Source organism: Protomyctophum bolini, assembly GCF_963924005.1.
Source record: "Protomyctophum bolini genome assembly, chromosome: 7".
Lineage (NCBI taxonomy): Eukaryota > Metazoa > Chordata > Actinopteri > Myctophiformes > Myctophidae > Protomyctophum > Protomyctophum bolini.
This window is the reverse complement of record NC_137868.1, coordinates 21774777-21795377: the sequence shown is the minus strand read 5'-3', so window position 1 is coordinate 21795377 and position 20601 is coordinate 21774777. Positions and strand designations below refer to the sequence as shown.

The 20601-nt window shown below is 40.4% G+C and overlaps 1 protein-coding gene across 4 annotated transcripts in view; it reads left to right on the top strand.

Moving 5' to 3' along the window:
• rgl2 (ral guanine nucleotide dissociation stimulator-like 2) overlaps window positions 1-20482 on the top strand; it is a 23045-nt gene extending 2563 nt beyond the window's left edge. Inside the window, exons 1-19 of one of the 4 annotated variants that reach the window (XM_080768661.1) lie at window positions 5820-5984; window positions 7395-7442; window positions 8443-8526; window positions 8905-9071; window positions 10509-10565; window positions 11256-11452; window positions 12278-12387; window positions 12699-12914; window positions 13802-13905; window positions 14204-14288; window positions 15739-15798; window positions 15960-16046; window positions 16171-16203; window positions 16573-16694; window positions 16796-16876; window positions 17263-17356; window positions 17791-18015; window positions 18892-19006; window positions 19142-20482. In XM_080768661.1, the coding sequence (XP_080624787.1) occupies window positions 5892-5984; window positions 7395-7442; window positions 8443-8526; window positions 8905-9071; window positions 10509-10565; window positions 11256-11452; window positions 12278-12387; window positions 12699-12914; window positions 13802-13905; window positions 14204-14288; window positions 15739-15798; window positions 15960-16046; window positions 16171-16203; window positions 16573-16694; window positions 16796-16876; window positions 17263-17356; window positions 17791-18015; window positions 18892-19006; window positions 19142-19323 (2160 nt within the window). In that variant the 5' untranslated portion in view covers window positions 5820-5891 and the 3' untranslated portion in view covers window positions 19324-20482. Of the gene's footprint in view, window positions 1-5819; window positions 6104-6186; window positions 6277-7394; window positions 7443-8442; window positions 8527-8904; window positions 9072-10508; window positions 10566-11255; window positions 11453-12277; window positions 12388-12698; window positions 12915-13801; window positions 13906-14203; window positions 14289-15738; window positions 15799-15959; window positions 16047-16170; window positions 16204-16572; window positions 16695-16795; window positions 16877-17262; window positions 17357-17790; window positions 18016-18891; window positions 19007-19141 lie in introns of those variants that run through there. The other 3 variants (XM_080768662.1, XM_080768663.1, XM_080768660.1) reach the window with 3 other exon arrangements.
• The last annotated feature ends 119 nt before the right edge of the window (window positions 20483-20601 follow it).

Here is a 20601-nt window from a genome sequence, read left to right as displayed (position 1 = left end):
GACTTTCCTACTAGGCTGAGGAATATATCCCACACTTTTCACATTGGCCTGTTATAGCGCCACCAAAAGGTGGATTTTTGCAAAATACATTTTTGGAACAAAATGCCTCAAATCATCCAATTCCCATCCAAGGAGTAAGACGAAATGGCACCCTTTTCACATTGGCCTATTATAGCACCACCAGGAGGCCACAACCTGACCTGCTCTGGTGGAGACCTGTGTCCCCCGAGGGGCACTTTATCTTTGTTTCTTTTTGAGGGGCGCTAGCCAGCCCTATGTCCAACTTTGAGGGTTTGTGTAAACACAAACATTGTCCTAACACAAACATTGGATGAATGGACAGTTTTGAGTGTTTGTCCTAACACAAACATTGAATGCCATTGACAATGAATGGCCAGTGAGTTTTTATATTGCACTTAACATTATGCAGTTTGATTTTCAGTATGTGCATACTAGGATTATTGTGAATTACATTTTATTAACTTTACTAATAACAATATTCGGACAAATATATTCATGCTACAATTTGGCCATTGCAAAGATAGCACGTTTCTGTTGAACACAGATTAAAGTATTAGAAGGGGCTTCCTTGTGTAGAAACAGGGCATAACTTCCAGTTTCTTGAGTAAACAGCAGATGTGGTTGGTTGGATTTCATCAAACCCCAGGGGCATACTAGTTGACTGAAAGGGTAAGGAAGAAGAATGGTGTAGTCACCACCAAAGCATGATGTCAACTGCTGTTGTTCCAAAAGGAAAGGAAAGGTACTATGTTTACCCAGGGTAACTGGACTAAGCTCAAGAACTTGTTTACAGCCAGGCCCTGCTCATAGAACATTTCATGGTAGGGGTTCAATGCCTTGTCCAAGGGCACTTCAGCGGTGGTAATTTTAACGTGCCGGTCCGGGGATATGAACTAGCGACCTTCCGATATCAAGACCGATCCACAAACCATAAGGAAAAGGCTGCATGTGCTTTGGTAATAAGTTGTAATTGTTATAGCAACTTGTTATAGCTTTGTTGAATGCTTGAGTCTGATTGGTCAATCGCTGAATTCAGCAGTGTGTTATTTCTTGATAATGAGCATCAGAGCACCTGCTGCTCTGCTTGGATTTTGCTCTGTATCCAACATCCAATATACAAACAATGTCAATTACAAAACGTTGCTCTCAAGAATGATTTTGAAAACATTTGAAGCGAGAAATAGACAATGCAGTGTGACACCAAAATGTATTCTATTTGAGCAACACTCACTTCCTTGTTTTCCGAGGCGACTGTGCTGCAGCTGGTCAGACGGCCAGCACGACACTTATGGAATACTTTCATTACCGTAAGCAAGTAAATACCTCGTTTTGTTGTTACTTTTGGGTCAATGTATTAATTTATTAATAATGTAGCCATGTAATAAGCGGGATATTCCTTCCTCCTCCTTTGTCTCTGTGTTTAAACATCCTGTCGGTCATTATTTCTCAACAACTACCGCCACGTCATACATTATCCCTTGCATACTGTATATGAGTGCTGGATAAATGTATGTCTCCAGAACTTTCATGAAGGTTAGTCGTTTTGAGCCAAACCATGTTATGTTTCGAGGTGATCAATTATTTTTTTAATTCTTTAATGCTTTTACTTCTGGACTTTAATCCTCCATTCTGTCCACACTAATCACACACATTTTCACTGAGCTGATGCATCTTCAACACACACAACTTTTGGCCCTTTGCTCTCACTTGACAACAATTGCGCATGATCTGCTTTTTGACTTTGGTTTTTGACACACAGCTTCAAGAAACTCCCTGGAGGCTAAAAAAAGACATTGCATTGACTCAACATTCAAGCTGAGCTGACTTCCTTCTTGCTCAGACCACATAATAACTATTGGGCCTCATGGTAAATAATATACATGCTGGTCAGCAGGTCGATTATTTGAACACCTGCTCCCCTGGCCACAGTGCACACAGTATACCGTATCATAGGCAATCCCCAATGACTGTCTGTCAGGCGGAATCCAATACAGCAACTTGTTGATTATTTAATGAGGGGAAACGTTATACTTTGTCATAATAGTTATACTTTGTCATAATACGAATAGTTTATTGTCAGACAGTGAGAGACACAGTCCTACAATTTACAATTTAGGCATACAGTATGCAAAAACAAAAAACATGGTAATACATCAAATTAGAGATGCACCGATAATATAGAATATATTGGCAGATACCAATGTTTAGAATAACAATTTAGCAGATAGCCGATACTAATGGCGATATATGTTTAATTAGTTTTCGTTATTTTTTATTCTCCCTTTTGTGCCAGGAAACAAATACATCGTCAATGCAATAAATACAGTATTTATTTACAGCTTGGTAGACTGCAGATAACCAACACACCAACATAGTCAACGCAAAATGCATGCTTATCAACAACAGATAAAATATCGGCTACGATACACGATGGTGTTGTACACCGTAAATACAGATCTGCAAGCTCATAGTGTGTCCCTGTGTCACAGTGCAACTTTTTTGCACTGTGACATGATGTGCAACCAAGTATAACTCAAGCTTTACATAATTACATTACCACGAGGGCATACATTATCTGTAATCGGTAATGCACTAAACACCAAACCTTGACAGTTTGGTTTGATTGAATTTAAGATTCATACAGTATTGTTTCCTACAGTATATTGTAGAACTTTCCTCTAGAACAGAACACCACATGTTCTTACTTGACAGAGGGTAAATAGGGGGCATGAATTATTTGGTACATATATAATGTGTGAGAAGAGCCAAGAGAAAGATAGGAAGGAAGCTGTAGGGTTAAGGAACTAAAAACAAAACAAAAAAACAATGGGCATCTTTCATTTATGACCCTCATTCGGAGGTTAGACTTGTGTAAGATTGAAAACAATGATGGGTTCAGCTGGGTGAATGCATAATTGTTTGTTCCAAGGTTTGCTATGTCTTGGAAGTATGACGACATATGGGCTTACATAAAAGGAAGGGGAGTCGGGGACTGAAAAGAGTTGTTGTTTGCAACAGTCTGGTGGCGAAAGTGGAATTGAAAACGGTGTAAAGAAGGGACGGCAACGGCTCAGGAGGCAGAGTGGCCGATTGGGAATCTGAAGGTTCCTGGTTTGATCTACGGCAGCCCACTTAGCGTATCCTTGCAACAAGACACCAATGAGCAAGATGGTACATCTCATGGTTGCCTTTGCCACCATGTATGTGTGTGTGTGTGTGTGTGTGTGTGTGTGTGTGTGTGTGTGTGTGTGCGTGTGCGTGCGTACTGCGTGCGTGCGTGCATGCGTGCGTGAATGGTTAAATGTAATGCACATTGTGAAGTACTTTGGATAAAAGCAGCAACATTTACTCTTAAGACAGGGGCAATGATGGGGCTATGTCCTGCTATGTTTTCTCGTGCCCTCCACTAGTCAAAGTGCACATTCAGGAAAGGCATGGCTGTGAGTTGTGATGGAAGGAGAGGGGAAGAAAAATAGCATCGCAACACGACAGCACGTCCTGCTTCCTGTGTTTGTCTCCACTTATTATGTACTTCCTGTATTGGGGGCTGTGGATGGAATGGAATTATGAAGAAAAGGAAAGCATTGAGTCATGAAAGAAGTTCCATTTGTTGCGGGGAACATAAACAAATCAATGGTTAAACTTGTCCACAATGGTGCAAGTGTGGAAAGGTATAAGGAATTATCTTCTTGGATTTTCTTTTTGTTGGATCACGTTCACAGTGGACGAAAGTAGACGATGGTTGGAAATTCTCTTATCATGATTTTTCTCACGGAAGAGCCCTTAACCCGCAGTACAGTAGCCTAGATCATGATCCTTATCTTCTGCCCTTTGAGGTACTGTAGCTGAACTACAAATTGCAGATTGTTTGGCAAATGATTCTACATCAAAAAGCTTTCTCTGACCCAGATTGGAATGCGACATCAATGCATGTTCTAGTGAGTATGCAGTAGTAGTTGATGAGGGATTCAATACACCTGTATAGGAATAAGTGAATAGGTATAATATTACTGTTTTGGCAGAGAAATACCTTACACTACTCGTTACTGGGCAAAGTAATACTATTACAGTAATATATTACTAGTGACTTGTTACTGCATACCCAACACTGGCTGTGAGGTAGAGAACAGGGTTTGCCCCCCACAGCAGTATCCTCTTGGATTCATGAATAGAAGGTGCACAGGGAATTACATGGCAATGCCAGTAGTTAGTTCAACATATTGAACGCATGGACAGACCAACATTGCAATAGTTTTTTAGCCCAGCTGCTATCAGGACTAAAACTACATTGATCTAGTTTTAAAGTCCCACTCCCAGAGTCTGCATATTCTACATACTGTAACCAGCAGCTAGTCTACCCGGCACCGCATATTCTGTGCACTCCCCATTGCTGCTAAAATGTTTTACTCTAACCTATAACAACCTGTGCACTATTATGCTTCTACCGGCGGACAGCCGATGGCCGGAGGCATGGTATTTTTTCACGTCCATCCGTTTGTAAGTCTCAACCGTGTGAATGTGAGATCACAGGAAAGATAAACTGATTAGATTATTATTATTATTATTAATAATAATAATAATATTTTTTATAATAATAATAATTATTATTATGTTGTTGTTGTTGTACTGTACATTGTCATTGTTGGCACAGTCTGCGGAGCATGCCACACCAACATGTTGCTGCTTGTAGGATACATGATTGAGTGACCAATACACCCTCTTGAATCTTGAGTCCTACCTGACAATAAAAAGTATTCTGTTCCTGCTTGAAGCTTCTGACAACTAATAGTATATAAAATACAGATTTGAGTACACTTTTACATAACTTCTGTTGGTGTAAACCTAACCTAACACAAGCTAAAAACAAAATACTTGCCTGTGCCAGGGGATATGAGATAGCTAACATGCTAATAAGCTAATCCTCCTCCCACACACAATTGTGAAAGTCTCCACCTGTGTGCAAACATGGCTTCCCTCTGCAGTGTCATTAGCTCCTTAAACAAACAAACGGCTTTATTAGTTCACTCAATGTTTATAATGCCTAATTTGTAGTCTATATAAAATGGGACATATAAAGCATTTGTGTTAAACAGTTAGACATTAACTGTTAAACTGATATTAAAGGATGGGGCAGGCTTATAAATCGGTTAATTACAAGTTTGCTTGCATGTGGTCTGTTTGTGTATAGGAGGATACGTTGTCGAACTGGTTTACCAGCATAGGAAGGTCATCTACAAAGGGACAAGAAGCAGAAAAGAGGGGAGAGATAGAAAGAGAGGGGGTATTGTTCTGGAAATAGCTGCAAGGCATTGTCTCTCTGTCACTGTGTGTGAGTGTGTGTGTGTGTGTGTGTGTGTGTGTGTGTGTGTGTGTGTGTGTGTGTGTGCGCGCGCGCGTGCGTGCGTGCGTGCGTGTGTGTGTGTGTGTGTGTACGCAGCGCGTGCGTGTGTGCGTGCGTGCGTGCGTGTGTGTGTGTGTGTGTTTGTGCGAGTGAAATAGAGAAAGAGAGAGAGAGACTATGTATAGTGGGGTAAATGAGTCACCACATATGACTTCCCTCCTATCTGTGTGAGTGACTAGTGTGTGTGTGTGTGTGTGTGTGTGTGTGTGTGTGTGTGTGTGTGTGTGTGTGTGTGTGTGTGTGTGTGTGTGTGTGTGCGTGCGTGCGTGCGTGTTATGGGTGCGTGTTATGGGTGTGTCCAGGTGATGCAGGCACAAAGGGGCCGGACCTAGCTCCTGCTTCAGGTGTGTTTGTGTGACATACTGTAGCCACAAGACGGCAAAGTCAAACAGACAAACATTCAGTACAGAATTAGGTCAACGGGCAGTGTAACAAACATAGTCACAAAAAGAAAAGAACTACCAGGCTGATGACAGGAAGTGGGATAGATGCTGTTGGCCAGTTTCTTCTCAAGATTTCCAGGAAGCTAGGGGATTGCTACCAGCCTGGACATGTTGTGGAGGTAACTTGTGGGATATTTTTTTTCCTTTCTTTTTTCTTTTTTTCGTGGGAAAGAGCCACTGACAAATTCCCATTCACTGCAGAAGCAAGCACAGACACTGAGTAGAATAACTGGTTGAGGTTGGTTGAAGTACGGTATACAATACTATGTAGAGATTTGGAGATAGGAGACGAGAGAGCGAGTCGGTAGGATACATTTTGATTGCATGTGAAGGCTGCTGTAAGGGGTGAACTTCTATCAACTCTTGTCATGGTATTTAACCAGTCTAGTGAATTCTTATTCATGCTAATCGGTAAGATGGCGTCATTAGGATATTGCATACTATGTAGCAAATGTAGTCGCTAGTCAATATGATCTGCTTGTTTGTTGTTTATTTTGAGCTTCATATGAGAAAAGATATGTTTTCTATCAGCTGCCCTTCTGATCCACACGATGCACAGTATGTTATGTGAATACTGAATAGGGGAAAGGACAGAAAATAAACAACACATGAGTTTAAGTAGTTATTATTGATTAAAAACGGCATTACAATATAATGTTGTGTGTTACTATCTGTGATCATTCTCCAATTAGTTGCTAATGCAACTAACATGAAACATGCAAACTATTTGCATTCCTCTGCATAAACTGTCTGGAATGGGCTTGGTGATGTCAGACACTATTGATGACGTCACTGTGTTTTGCTCATGCATTTTTCATTGTGGAAAATCACAGTTGCATGGGTTTCAATGTCAGGAGAAGTGTAAAGTGATATTGATTAATGTTTTAATTATGGGCACTAGCCTCAATGTTGACATACTTAATGGATATGTTGGTGGGAGCACTTTGCTGCTTTGGCAATTTGATTCAGTTGTCAACTTCTAACCTTGCTATATCATTGAGATGTGTTGTACACGACAGGACAGGGGAATTTCAGGTATCAACCTCCTATGAGCATGCACACTGTTGGGTGGGTGTAAAGCTATGAGTCAATGTTTTGTATTAAGCAATATCTTAGTGATATATTCTAAAGAAATATAGTGTATATATCATGGTATTGACTGTACATAACCAGACAATTTTCCTGTTAAGACTATGTTCTGATAGACTTTTCTGGCTTCAAATGTATTCCAATACAATAAATAAAGTAACTGAGATAAATTTAGAAAATGTAACTGCAATGATATTTAAAGTGTATCTCAAACAAGTTCCAAGTATCTGCAATACATTATTGAAATTAATGGAATCCCACCTCGAAAATCAAACAAGCCACGGTATGCATGCTTTGGAAAATGGTCAGCAGACTCTGCAGTTATGTCAAGTATAGCGTGTCAACATACCAGAACACCTGTACAGTGCTTTATCACTGAACCTAAAGAGAGAGGTGTGTGATTTACCCTTTATAAAAACGCTATGTTTCTATTTCCTCAGGTGGAACCATCACCGATGAAGACTACATGGTACTGTCCTCTGGACCTAGTAAGGACAACTCAGTTACCAAGTGGAACATGTACTGAGGCTAGGGATGCACCAGTACTGATACTGGTGTGAGATACTAGTACAGAGAAATAAACGTGTATTAGCATTAGTGTATTAGCATTAGTGGAAACAGTGGCGTTTCCAGGAATTACATTTTGGGCAGGCAAGAATGACATTTTGGACAGGCAAGAATGACATTTTGGACAGGCAAAATTGTCGTCTCCCCACGCACAATCGTAGCACTAAAGGTTTTCAAAGAGATATACCTGCCAGAGTAGGATACAAAGGCTGAAAGGCCTGCATTTACATTCCAATGGGTGATTGAGGGTCGCGCTCTACCGCAACGGCCAATCAGCTGTCCACTATAGTCTCTCTTTTCTCGTTGTATGGATTTTGGCCAGGCCAGAAATGGATTTGGACAGGCGGACGTCTGCCCTCGCCTTATTGTAGATACGCCTCTGAGGGAAAATCCACTTTGCCAGAATCACTAACCAAGATACATTATTAAGACACAAATCAATCTGAAGCGATTTGAATTGCTTCCCTTTTCACACATAGCACATTCATTTTATACACAGTAATATCAAACTAATGTTTTCAGTATATTGGTTGACACAGTAAATCCCATAATGTTACTCTGAGCGTGTACCCACAAGGACCTATTTGGTTCTACTTGTACAATCTCCAAGTTAGATTAAGACTCAATATAATACCGTGCAGTATTGCACTTTTTACCTCCTTTATGATGAATTCCTGTTCTGTTCTTTGACTATATAGAAGTGTATATTTGTACGTCTCTAAATGTTTTGATGAATTGAACAAGGTGGACCCTCTTGTAAACAAGTGTAATGATTAATTGGGTCGTCCACTCGCAGTTAACAGTCTTTGTATTGAGTTTGTGCTTGAAATGTACTGTAATTCTGCAAACTGTTAATAAATATTTCAATCAATCAATCAATCAATAAGTGAACAACTTACCATGTTTTTCTTTCATGCTCAGTCCACTGTGGTGGAGGAAGAGGAGGATGGAATCATCTACACCGTGGTGGTCAGACCACAGCATGGGGTCCCCACCAGTCCAATGGTAACTATGGCCCTTAAGAATCAATTCACCCATGACTGACCGGGATATATGACACTGACAACAACACTAGCTGATATAGCTAGACAGACAGGCAGATAAGGGGAGAGTGGGAAAGAGAGAGAGAGAGAGAGAGAGAGAGAGAGAAATAAACAGATAGAAAAGCATGGGCAGGCAGGTAGTTACAGTATAGGTATGTAGATACTAGGTTGGTAGACAGACACACAGATAAACAGACTGATTGATGGATAGATTTCCTGATGGACAGATGGCGATGAATGGTGGACATTTATCTTCTATCTCTCTCTCTCTCTCTCTCTCTCTCTCTCTCTCTCTCTCTCTCTCTCTCTCTCTCTCTCTCTCTCTCTCTCCCCCCTCCAGTCTGCGACCTCTCGTTCCCAGAGTGTGAAAGCAGGGACAGAGGAGAAACTGGTGCGCCATCTGCTCCACTCCTTCTCCATGGGAGACACCACCTTCATGACCATCTTCCTATCCACGTATCGCTCTTTCACTACCACCAAGAGAGTGCTGGACATCCTCAGTGACAGGTAGCTAGTTATATTATGCCCACATTTATTTATTTCCCCCCCCAAAGGATAAGTTTGACTTGTTTGCAGCGTTAATTTCTTTTACATCAAATTAAAGGCAAAGCATGTCACCTTTCCCTGTGTTTACCTAACAAGACAAGATATATACCAGCAGTTATCAGCTGTGGTGGTGTTTTCCTGCAGAAACACATTGCCCTCTCGCTGTATTTTGGTGTTTTCACTGTTTGTTTTGGTAGACTGTTACATTTTTGTGCTACCAAAACAAACTGCGAAAGCTACCAAAACTACAGTAAAAACACGTTGTGACGTGTTGTGAGCTTGTAGATATGCTATTTTGGGGGAATGTTCCCCATAGAATAGGAATTCTGACCTTCAAGTGGTTAAAGATTCCGGTAAACTATGCCTGTCCGGTTCGGTCTAATTCATGTTTTGTCCGTGTCAACAGAGTATCAGGGTTGTTATTTTTTCTTGTCAGTTTTATTTGTCTTGTCTGTCATTTATCAGTTTACTTTTCCGGCTTCTTTCGCAACTACTCAGTCGGTTTCTATTACACAATTTTAACCACTTGAATCCATATTCTGAGGGTTGCTTGTAGATCGGCTATTTTCGGCTAAGAGATTTGGTGTAGATTAAGTACAGTACAGAGTCAACTCAGGTCTGTTTTACTAAGAATAGAATGTTTAACCTGACCAAATCAGGCTACAGCGTTATACAGTTCAATGGTTAGGACAGATTTAATAACAGTAAACTATATGTAAAGTAGATGTGCACATCCAAGATGCTGGACCAAAAGAAGACAATAAAAAATCATAAAAATTGTCCACACACTGTAGCTTCTAAATGGCACTTTATTGGTACATGAACCAATAGGGACGTTTCAAACTCAGGCTGTTCTTCAGACTTATTAACAGTGCAATAAAATTGGGCCATCATTTTACTACATAAAGCATGTGAAGTTTGTGAACTTCCCTCAAAGAGGTGGTGAGCTTCCACAAGTTGTACCTGTGATGGTCTTAATACTACAATCAACAGTTCCGAGCAAATTAGCAAAGTTGATTTAGCTGATAATTAAGTAACTTACTAACTTTGTACATATTTATATTAGAAATACTGTATTGTTTAACAACATGAAATCCTTGCTTTAAATGCTAATAAAGCCTTTAGTTCTGTCAAACAGTCTAACTTGAAGAGTGAAAGAAGTATTTTGAAGCAATGGTTTGGAAAGTATTCCCAAAGGAGTGTGAAAAGTTAGAATCCAGACAAAATATTTTGTCATGTTTCCCCAAAGATGTTTTCTGCAGAACTTTGACAAAAACAGGGGGATAAATACTTTATACTTCTTATGACATAGTAGTATAACCGACGCTTTCAAATCAATCTATTTGCTCCAAATATTTTCTCCAAATTGTGTTCTCTCTTTTTATTTCTTGTTGGTAGATTGGAGAACCCTCCAGGGGATAACGCACAGAGCCAGACAAGACAATCTTTCAACAAGTGAGCCTTTGAAAATACAGATACAACATATTTTTGCTGTTGGGCAGGAACCTTATATGTCCATAACCTTTACTGTTCAGGAAATGAAAAGTAGTTAATATTTAGCTCTTCTTCATTTTCATTGGTTAAATATTTACAAATCCCACATACCAGGCTAAACCACTTTCAACTTGGCATGGCCAGACTAATATCACTTCTGTAGCAGATTGGTCTGGTTTCTAGGCTACCTATTTTGGGTAAAGGATGACCAAAAAGTATATGTAATCGGAAAAATATGAATCAATACAAAATATGGAGATACAAGGTTTCTGACAGACAGAGATGATATCACATGTCGTGCAGGGATCTTTGGGGCAGTGTGTGTGTGTGTGTGTGTGTGTGTGTGTGTGTGTGTGTGTGTGTGTGTGTGTGTGTGTGTGTGTGTGTGTGTGTGCGCGCGCGCGTGTGTGCGACTGTGTGCATGTATTGTACTGTACTTGTATTAATGCATGAAATGCCCAGATCACCATCGTTATCATACCATCGAATCATAGCCACTGACTCACTGTACAGAGGCAAGAGACAAATACATGTTCCTTTATTCCTAGATGGATAAACACTACTACTACACTACTAATCAGCACCATGTTTAGTCTCTTTTGTTTATAATCTTCTCATCCCTTGGTTCTCCTTGAACCTGTGTCTAAGCAGAGCGGTGTGTACAGTGTTCAGCTCGTGGCTCTCAGAGTACCCTGAAGACTTCCATACACTCGGGGAGCCTTCTCGCCTGCTGCGACTTGCTCCCCTCCTGCCCCAGGACTCCTCGTCAGGGGCTGACCTCTGCGCTCGCCTGCTCAGGATAGCCGAGGAGCTCAGTGAGAAGGCCCTGCTTTCAGAGTCACATAGAGGTCATCTTTTTTTCTTTTTTCTTGACCTTGTTTGTTAATTCATATTTTTGTATCAATTATAATATGAGGAGGATTTTCTTTTTCTTTTTTACAATTGGTAAATTGGTTACAAATGTGTAATTAAAATGTATCATCTTACATAGTCTTACATACATCTTACATACTACAACTATTCCACAATCATCATTTGAAAATTGTGAGAGGCAATAGTCTGGTCATGCGATACTACATCCTATTAGTGATATTCTTTGGTTTTAAAAAGGATGTAGTGAAATGAAAAATATGTTTTTCACAATTTCTTGTCCATAAAAATCCAATTTTAATAACTTCCTTTGAACGAAAACATGTTGCGTGATGACGTGTAGCTTGATTTCATTCACCTGTTTGATTCCCATTGCTGCACATTCCTACAAATACAGCTGATGTTGATTACAGAACTTACATGAACTTAATTTCATTCAAGATGACATCCAGACAGTGTATTACTAATTTTAAACTCAATCAACGCGCTAAAATATGTATCTGAAAACATTATAAGTTAGAAATAAGCCACATAGCTGCATGCTCTGTATCTGACTTCAGAAGTTTGTAAATAAACAACTCCAAGCGTTGCGGAACTACGACCCATAGCCTGAAAGGATGCGATACTCTGATTGTTTCAGAAGCACACAGCCTTCCGTTATATACTGAAACGTCTGAATAAAATTCCCAAAAAGCCATTGCACCCCGTCTTTAAGAAGCTGAAGCTCACTCAGACAGGATTTTCTGTCCATTGTGGCATTTTATTATCCATACGCTTTTACTGAGTAGTCTCTTTTCTTGCAGGGCAACCAATCTCCACCAGCGCTCCTTCCAATTCCTCTACGTTTGACCCCACCAAGGTCCTTGGATTCCCCGCTGCGCTGATTGCTGAGCAGCTCACCAAGATAGAGACAGTGAGATTCACCGTTTTAACCCAAACGTCCCTGTTCTGGACATTCAATGATAATAGCAGATCTGCAAGCTCACAGCTCATTACGACATGCATTGTGAGCTTGTAGATCTGCTACTTTTTGATCTACAAGCTCACAACTCTGTCACATAATATATTCAGATGAGGGTCTGTGGACAATTACATATTCATTTGGGGGTTCTTGACATGAAAAGGTTTAAGAAACACTACATTACATAATAGATGCTAAGATGATATGTGTTGTTGTAAATCAGGTTTGAAAATAAATAAAAATAAAATAAATCTCCCTCTCAGGAACTGTTTGTGAGGTTGGTCCCGTATCACTGTCTCGGCTCCCTTTGGTCTCAGAGGGATAAGAAAGGCAGGGAGGGGGTTTGTTGGTCTGTCCGGGCCACCATACGTCAGTTCAACAAGTTGGCCAACGCAGTTCTGGCGTCCTGCCTTTGGCCCACAAGCCTACGTAGCCAGCAGAGAGCCCGGCTCCTGGAGAAATGGATCGGTGTGGCAGAGGTCAGTAATCTAAATGCACACTGGGTGTGTTGTAAATATATTCCTTATGGTTATCCTGTATTGTTATCGTGGTGGGATGATAATAGTGAGTGTGAGGTTTTATTTTTGTGGAATAGCTAATTGTCATGGAACTTACAGTGTATCAATCCGATTCCAGCTCATGTCATGTTCATGGTGAATGTGTAACATGAACATGTATTGTAGGCAAACCGAGTTAATCTGGTTTACCTAACACTGGATCCCGGCCCCACTAATAGGATTTACTGTACAAAACACCCTAACATTTTAACACTGCAACACACAGATCTCTTAGGCTTAAAACTTTGTCTCATGACCACCTGAACAACCAACAAAGCATATGACAAATTACGTAAATTACCCCCCCCTCACACGCACGCACGCACACACACACACACACACACACACACACACACACACGCACACGCACACACATTTTTAACAAGCTTACTCCTTTCCTTACCTCTCTTTCCCTGGGAGAGTTATCAAGCTATACTCTTGAATAGTGTAGTACGCTCCGCTTTCTGCGGCATAGTAAAATACCGACCTAAGCTCACCCTGTCCCTTATAGGAGAAGCCTCTTGTAGTGAATGCATTATTCAGCCTATCGGACAGCGAAACTCAATACTATACAAACGCATGCACACTGGTGTTCTGTTACTGTGTGTGTGTGTGTGTGTGTGTGTGTGTGTGTGTGTGCGTGCGTGCGTGCGTGCGTGCGTGCGTGCGTGCGTGCGTGTGTGTGTGTGCGTGTGTGCATGCGCATGTGAGACGCAAACATGAAACTCACACGCTTGCATGCATGTGTGTTTACTTGGCATGCACTCGCATGTACTGTCCTGTAATGTGTACACTTGTGTTTTCAAAAGGAGTGCAGAGCCAGGAAGAACTTCTCGTCCCTCTATGCCATTGTGTCCGCTCTGCAGAGTAATCCCATACACAGACTACGCAGGACTTGGCAGGAGACTGACAGGTGTGTGCAAACTGCAGCCGCCAGCCACTCAACCTGTGGGCCGGGGGCAAAACACTTTATGTTTATAAGTCATGGTATATATTTGACTTTAAAACCTCAAACACGGGAACACAATCATGTGCTGGCATCTCACTTTGGTCGCATTTAAACATTGTTTGTCACCTTATTTGCCGATGACATGCACCCACCGTTGAGTACAGTCTTATTTGTGTGTGAGTAGAGAATAAGTACAAGCACCCCAAATAATGATGTGTTACATAACTTACATTATGTGTGAATGTAATGTGATTCCTGACAGGGAAGCCGTGAAACGATATGAGGAGCTGTCAGACATATTTTCAGAGAAGGACAACTACGCACAAAGCAGGGAACTACTGAAGGAGGTGAGTAGTTGCCATGGAGACACTCAATGAGACATCAGAGAACATCAGCATCCCATAATTCACATAGATTTGTCCTATTTGAGAATCCACATGGTTTCCATACTAACATAATAAGTTCGACCATTCATTTTTGAGGGGCGCTAGGTCCTCCCTATACTGTATACAGGTTTAATGTTTGTTTTTAGTTCAATGTTTGTTTTAAAAATGCCATTGACAATGAAGGGAAAATTAAATGACATGACCTAATCATAGCAACATGAGCTAGACTTTAATATATGAGTGCCCCTCACTTCACACGGGTGTGATTGTTACTAATACAGACTGTGGACTGGGTTCTGAGATGTCTGTGTTGCTGGTTAAAATACTAACCCGACATGCTCTATGTTTTACAATTTTGTGAATTACAAAAGCTACTGTTTAAATGTTGACCTTGAGCTAGATGTTGGACTGCTCAGTTATCAATAGTGACAAAATGGTAACTGTGCTGAACAGCTCCAAGTATGTAGTATTGTTAGTGTTCAGCGTTGTTGCAAGAATTTTCTGTTGAAATTAGGTTACTTAAAACTGGCACAAAAATATCAATGTATATGCGCCAGTGTGCCTTCAATAGAGGAAAAAGTATATTTGAAGCAGATAAATGCTCGAGAAAGTTGCTGCCTCTGTCCAATCAGTTGAGTTGAAGACGGACTGGCCTGGCAACTGTAAGCTATATATTTTTAATAAAAAATGAATGGTAGATTTGCATAATCCAAATCCAAATTGAATAACCCAAATCCTCAAATCAGTACTACAATGTTCAGTTGTGAAGTGCCTAGTCTCAATCTAGCTGGGTGTGATCACTTTATTCTGTCAACACTGGCACTCTACTTTGTAAGGCATCCATCTCGACTTTGTATTTAGGGTACATTGTGAGAGAGACAGCTAGAGACATTTGCAGGATTAGCTATGTTTTGACTCTCTATAATACTGCAGCACAGGCATCAATACCTTTGCATTAGCTATAATTTTCTCCACATAGACCATCTGGGGAATTAATCAAAACACATGCCCAGGGCTTTCATTTGGAAAACTTTCCTTTCCTTGGTGCTTTGAAGTCTGAAAAGCATCATTGCCTTCTATCCACACTTTTCCTGGGCTGTGTGTGATCCAGTTCCTGTTGATTTCATTGGATATCATTGGTCATCTGACCACTTTCATTGGCTTTCATTGGATCAGATCGACAGGAACTGGAGCACACACAGCCCAGGAAAAGTGTGGATAGAGGCTTTGATTTTCCAAAAAACAAACAACTTCCCTCAATCTTTCAGTTTGTCTGGAAAAGGTTACAAATACTACTATTTTTTAGATGAATACTAAATAGTTGTTCTTTGCTCTTAGCTCTTTCTTTTGTTTTTGTTATATTGCTTAGTATCTTGACCAAATTAGTGTCTCATTCGCTCGTGTTTTTTAGGAGGGTTCCTCGAAGTTTGCCAACGTGGACAGTAGGATGAACAACAGACGTCATACACTGGTAAGTGGTGTGTGTGAATAAGCCCTGGGGCTAGGACAAATGACAAAGCAAATGACTAGTATGAACTGACTGTGTGGGGCAGGCCCTTTTAGATGTCTGTGGGAAACCCTGTAGCCAGCTTGGTGGCTGATAAAATACTACCTGTACCTTTTTGCCCACAGTCAAGTGCCCAAGGCACAGTGCCCTACCTTGGAATCTTCCTCACAGACCTCACCATGCTCGACACGGCAGTCAAAGACACACTAGAAGTGAGTTCCTCTTGTGTATCTATCAATAGTAGCCAAGTCATAGAGCCAATGTCCATTACTTAACTGATTATGCAAGTGAACATCAAGTTGCAGTGGTGACACATCCTGTCCCTCCCTTTTCCAGAACGGCTACATCAACTTTGACAAAAGGAGGCGGGTAAGTTGTTCTTGACCCCTGGTTCTCAGGGCCCAGAGCCTGATCTGATGCATTTTAATTTTATGTAAAATATTAAGAGTCTATAATCCATAAAACCTGTGAGATAATATTTAATCACAAAACACTGGTGCTTTGTTTTGTTCTGAAAGTTAAGGTGATTCTGGTAAAATGTGTTGCAATGGTTTTTAACCCTACTCAGTTTGAAGGGTCAAAAGTTGATTACTGTACCATCTGTTGTACTTGTTAAAAACTGAGAGGCACTCTGCACTGGTGTTTGTGTTCTGTGAGGTATTAAGAAACTGAAGTGATACTGGTGGTAAGGTGATACGCTGTTATGAGGCTTACGGCGATACTGTTCTCTGTTGACAGGAATTTGAGGTTTTAGCTCAAATACGGCTCCTGCAGTCTTCCTGTAAAAACTGTGTTTTCAACTCTGATGCGACCTTTGTTCACTGGTATCAAAGTGTACCTGTGTTAACAGAGGAGGAGAGGTAAATGGCTGATATTTCAGCACAGGTATTATAACATTTCTATAACATATTATAATGATCTTATTGAGACTGACTGACATGTTGGATGATGTCTATTGCAGTTACAGACTGTCTAATGCAATTGAAATGAGTGAGCCTAGCCCTAGAAGCCACCCAACAGTGATTATTACACAATGCCCAGAGTAAGTATACTGTATATGAACAAACAGTACATTGAGAAGTTGCAAAATAATCATCCATTTACAATGAAAATACAATATCTGTCAGACGTTTGTGTTTATCATGTGAATTAAAGGTCATCAATTACGATAACGATGATGGTGACTGAGGAATGATATTGTTGGGATCACTTTCAGAACGATTTGATGAATGATAGAAACACTGATAGCGAATCAAAATCCATCCGAATTTACAGCATGTCACATTTATCACAGCTCGACATGTTTACAGAGCATTGCTGTTCTTCAGTGTGGATGCTCACATCATTATCGTTATATTTTTTGTGTGTGTATTTTCTCTTGGTGTGGACAGCCCTTTAATGTATTTATGTCATTCTATGTGTGGACAGTTTGAGCACTTCGCGGACAAGCCTCACTTGTGACAGTGATAGCCTTTTTGACTTCCCCTCCCCTGTCAACAACCTACTTTCCAAACTTGCTAGGGTAAGTGTAATAGCAAAAGTGATCTAATATTCATCATTTATTTTGTACAGACCTCAGAAATAATTCTCAGTATTTGCCTTTACTTGCTAGAAGTAGCAGATGTATGAATCTAGCTCATCACTACAACTTGGATGATGGCAAAAGAAATGTCAGAGAAATACACTAATTTGAGTTTAATTCTGATTCATGCTTTTTCATGTTGACGGAACATGAAAAAGACTTGCAAATATTACTTGACCCAGATCTGCACTCATACAAAGATCTACATAGGAGACGTTTAGGGGGAAAACATGTTTTGTTACATCTATTTTCTTGCACCCACTGTGCAACAGCCTCAGTGCCTCACATGATAATATAATTGTCTTCTCATACCAGAAAGCATTCATGTCCTCAAATGGCCTCCTTACTATTATTTCTTTGTTTGTTCATTCCAGCATATGAAGTCTCCCTCTGTGTCCTGTCTGGATGTTGATTCCTCCCCTCCAACCAATGACACCACTCCTGTCAAGTTGACTCCATCCACTCCCGTCAAATCACACCGTCGATCCGTCTCCTGTGGCAACAATCCCTCCTATAACACCCAAGGGTCAGGGCCAGATATGCGAATCATCAGGATACGGATGGACTTGCAAGATGGCAACTTGTATCGCAGCATACTGGTACTACACCAGGATCATTGTCTCCGCGAGGCTGAAGGCATGGTCGAGACTATGTTTTGAGCCCTGTCCGTCTGTCTGTCTGTCTGTGAATAGCTAACCTCCGGCACTGTTGTCTTGATCGCAACGAAACTGTGCACATAGCCACACACACTCCCTAGATGCAAGAGCAGCTGATTTGTGTTTTACCTATAACTGCTCCTGTCTGTGTAAAACTATGTACAGTAAAACCTTTTTTTATATTACTCCTTCAGATTTTATTCAAATTTCATGCAAATCGGTACAAATGATCTCTATAGTCATTTGATCAAGACGGATGTGTTTGACTTTTCATATTCCATCCTGGAAGATTGACATCTAAAGTTTGCAGGAGTGTCCGTTTTGAACAAAATGCCGCGAATCGCAGCATCCGATTGAGGTGAAACTTTGCACACACATTCGCACTACGTTGAGGAACAAATGACACTCTTTTAACATTGCCTATTATAGCACCACCAGGAGTTGCACGCAGGAATTTCACGTAAATATGTTATGGTACACATTATCTCTATATAAAATGATCAAGACGGATCAGTCAGATTTTTTTATATTCCATTCTGATTGGTGAATTCCGAACATTGACCTGGCGGAGGAGTTTCTTGTTTTGTTTGTGTCTTGTTTTCTCTCTCAATGAAATGAGTTATTTTCTTATTTTTTTCCATTTGATTTGATGTACTTTATTGTCCCATTTGACCATTTGAGCAGTGAGCAGCATTTTAATCTTGTCTGCCTGCATCCCATAATGATGGACAAAATCCCCAGGATAAAATGTACCCAGGATATCATTAGTGCGAGTCAAGCTATCTGGTGTCTCATTGTCATTCTCTTCTATTTCCTCAGGTGACAAGCAATGACAAGACCCCCACTGTGATCAGTTCTGCCTTAGAAAAGCACAATCAGGACCCCAAAGAGTCATCCAGATATGAGCTAATCCAACTTCTACCTGATAGAAAAGGTGCTGACGTTACCCAAAGCAATGGAATTAGATCATTTTACTTGCTAGAATGAATCATATAGAATAGCGATGGTATTTTCATCACAGCATTTGGTTAACTTGAATACTATGTGTTTATTTTTTCTTTGGCTGTAGAGTTGGCCATCCCCGCCACAGGAAATGTCTTCTATGCCATGACCTCATCTAGCGTCGACTTCCTGTTGAGGAGGCAAGGCGGGAACACCCCACTTGGCTTACAGCCAATCAGCACAGAGACCAGCGCCACTTTTCCACGAATCAAGGCCAAGGGAAGGAGACTGGTCAGAACTCTATTTTAACAACAATTTATCCCCAATGTCAACCAAGCTCATTGTTCTCAAGGGTCTTGAGACAGACAGACAAGCCTTTCAGAAACATGGCCTTGAGTCCCTCAACCCTGCAAAATCCTAAAGATCTATGCCTTCCTTCCCAAAGGGAACTCTTCCCACATTCCCCCTGAGCTTGTTCTACCAAAATGAGCACACTTAGGATGTGTTTCAACTTGCTTCATGAGCAGCTGCATACCAGGTACTTTTAAAGACATTTTCAATAAAGTGCTGCCCAGTTACAGTATATACAGCAGAGACATATTTTGCTCGTCCTCTCTTTCAGGTGACACTACACAAAAATAATCTAGAGGATTGGAGGAGCAATGGAAGTCTAACTGATTATAGCATTTGGTGCTGAGTCATACATTTGCATGTTTTCCATTCTAACGCAATGGATATTAATTGTCCTATTTACCAACAGCACTTAATTCTTGTGGTGTAAGGTACCTCAACTGTGAGTGATATTACTTTTGGAAAAAAATAACTTAAATGGTGAAATTACGCGCATTTATGTGCCGTTTGAGACCTCAGTGTAGTCCAAGTAAACCAGAATTGTGACCAAAAATCAAATTTATTTTTTCATGTCATTGGCCGTCTGCAATGATATGAATTACAGAATTATGCAAGGGGTGTCAAAGCTGTGGCCTCACCATATGGCATGCATCTGAATGAGGATGGCAAAGCTACATTAGATCATCCTAGCAAAACCCTGAAGTTTGTCTTAATAGGTTGTATGAGAAATCTAAATGTTTTGTGTATTTTTATACGTATATATTATATGTCAAGATTGTGTTTACACTGACAAGGAGCTATCAACCCATGTGTCTGAATTCGAAAGGAACCAATTGTGTATGAATCATGCATTAGAGGTAGGAATTGTCAGTAATCTCACATTTTGATTTGATTTTGATTCTTGGATTCATGATTCAATTTCAAATCAATTCTTGATTTAACACAATTTGCTCATCGATTTGATAGTTAGGTGGTTATTTTGAATTAGCCTCCTCTATTTGATTGCAGTAAATTGTATGCCTGCAAAATTATTATTTCAGAGAGGTCCAGATATGTCTATAACCATGAATGTTTTAGCTATGTACAGTGTCACATAAAATAATCATTCCAGCAGAAACTTAAAGACAAAGAGCACTTTCATAGCTTGTCACGTTGCTTAACTGTACACTTGAAATGCACCGTAACAGAAGTAACACATGAACTAAAACCTCTCAGATGAAACAAAACATAACTATT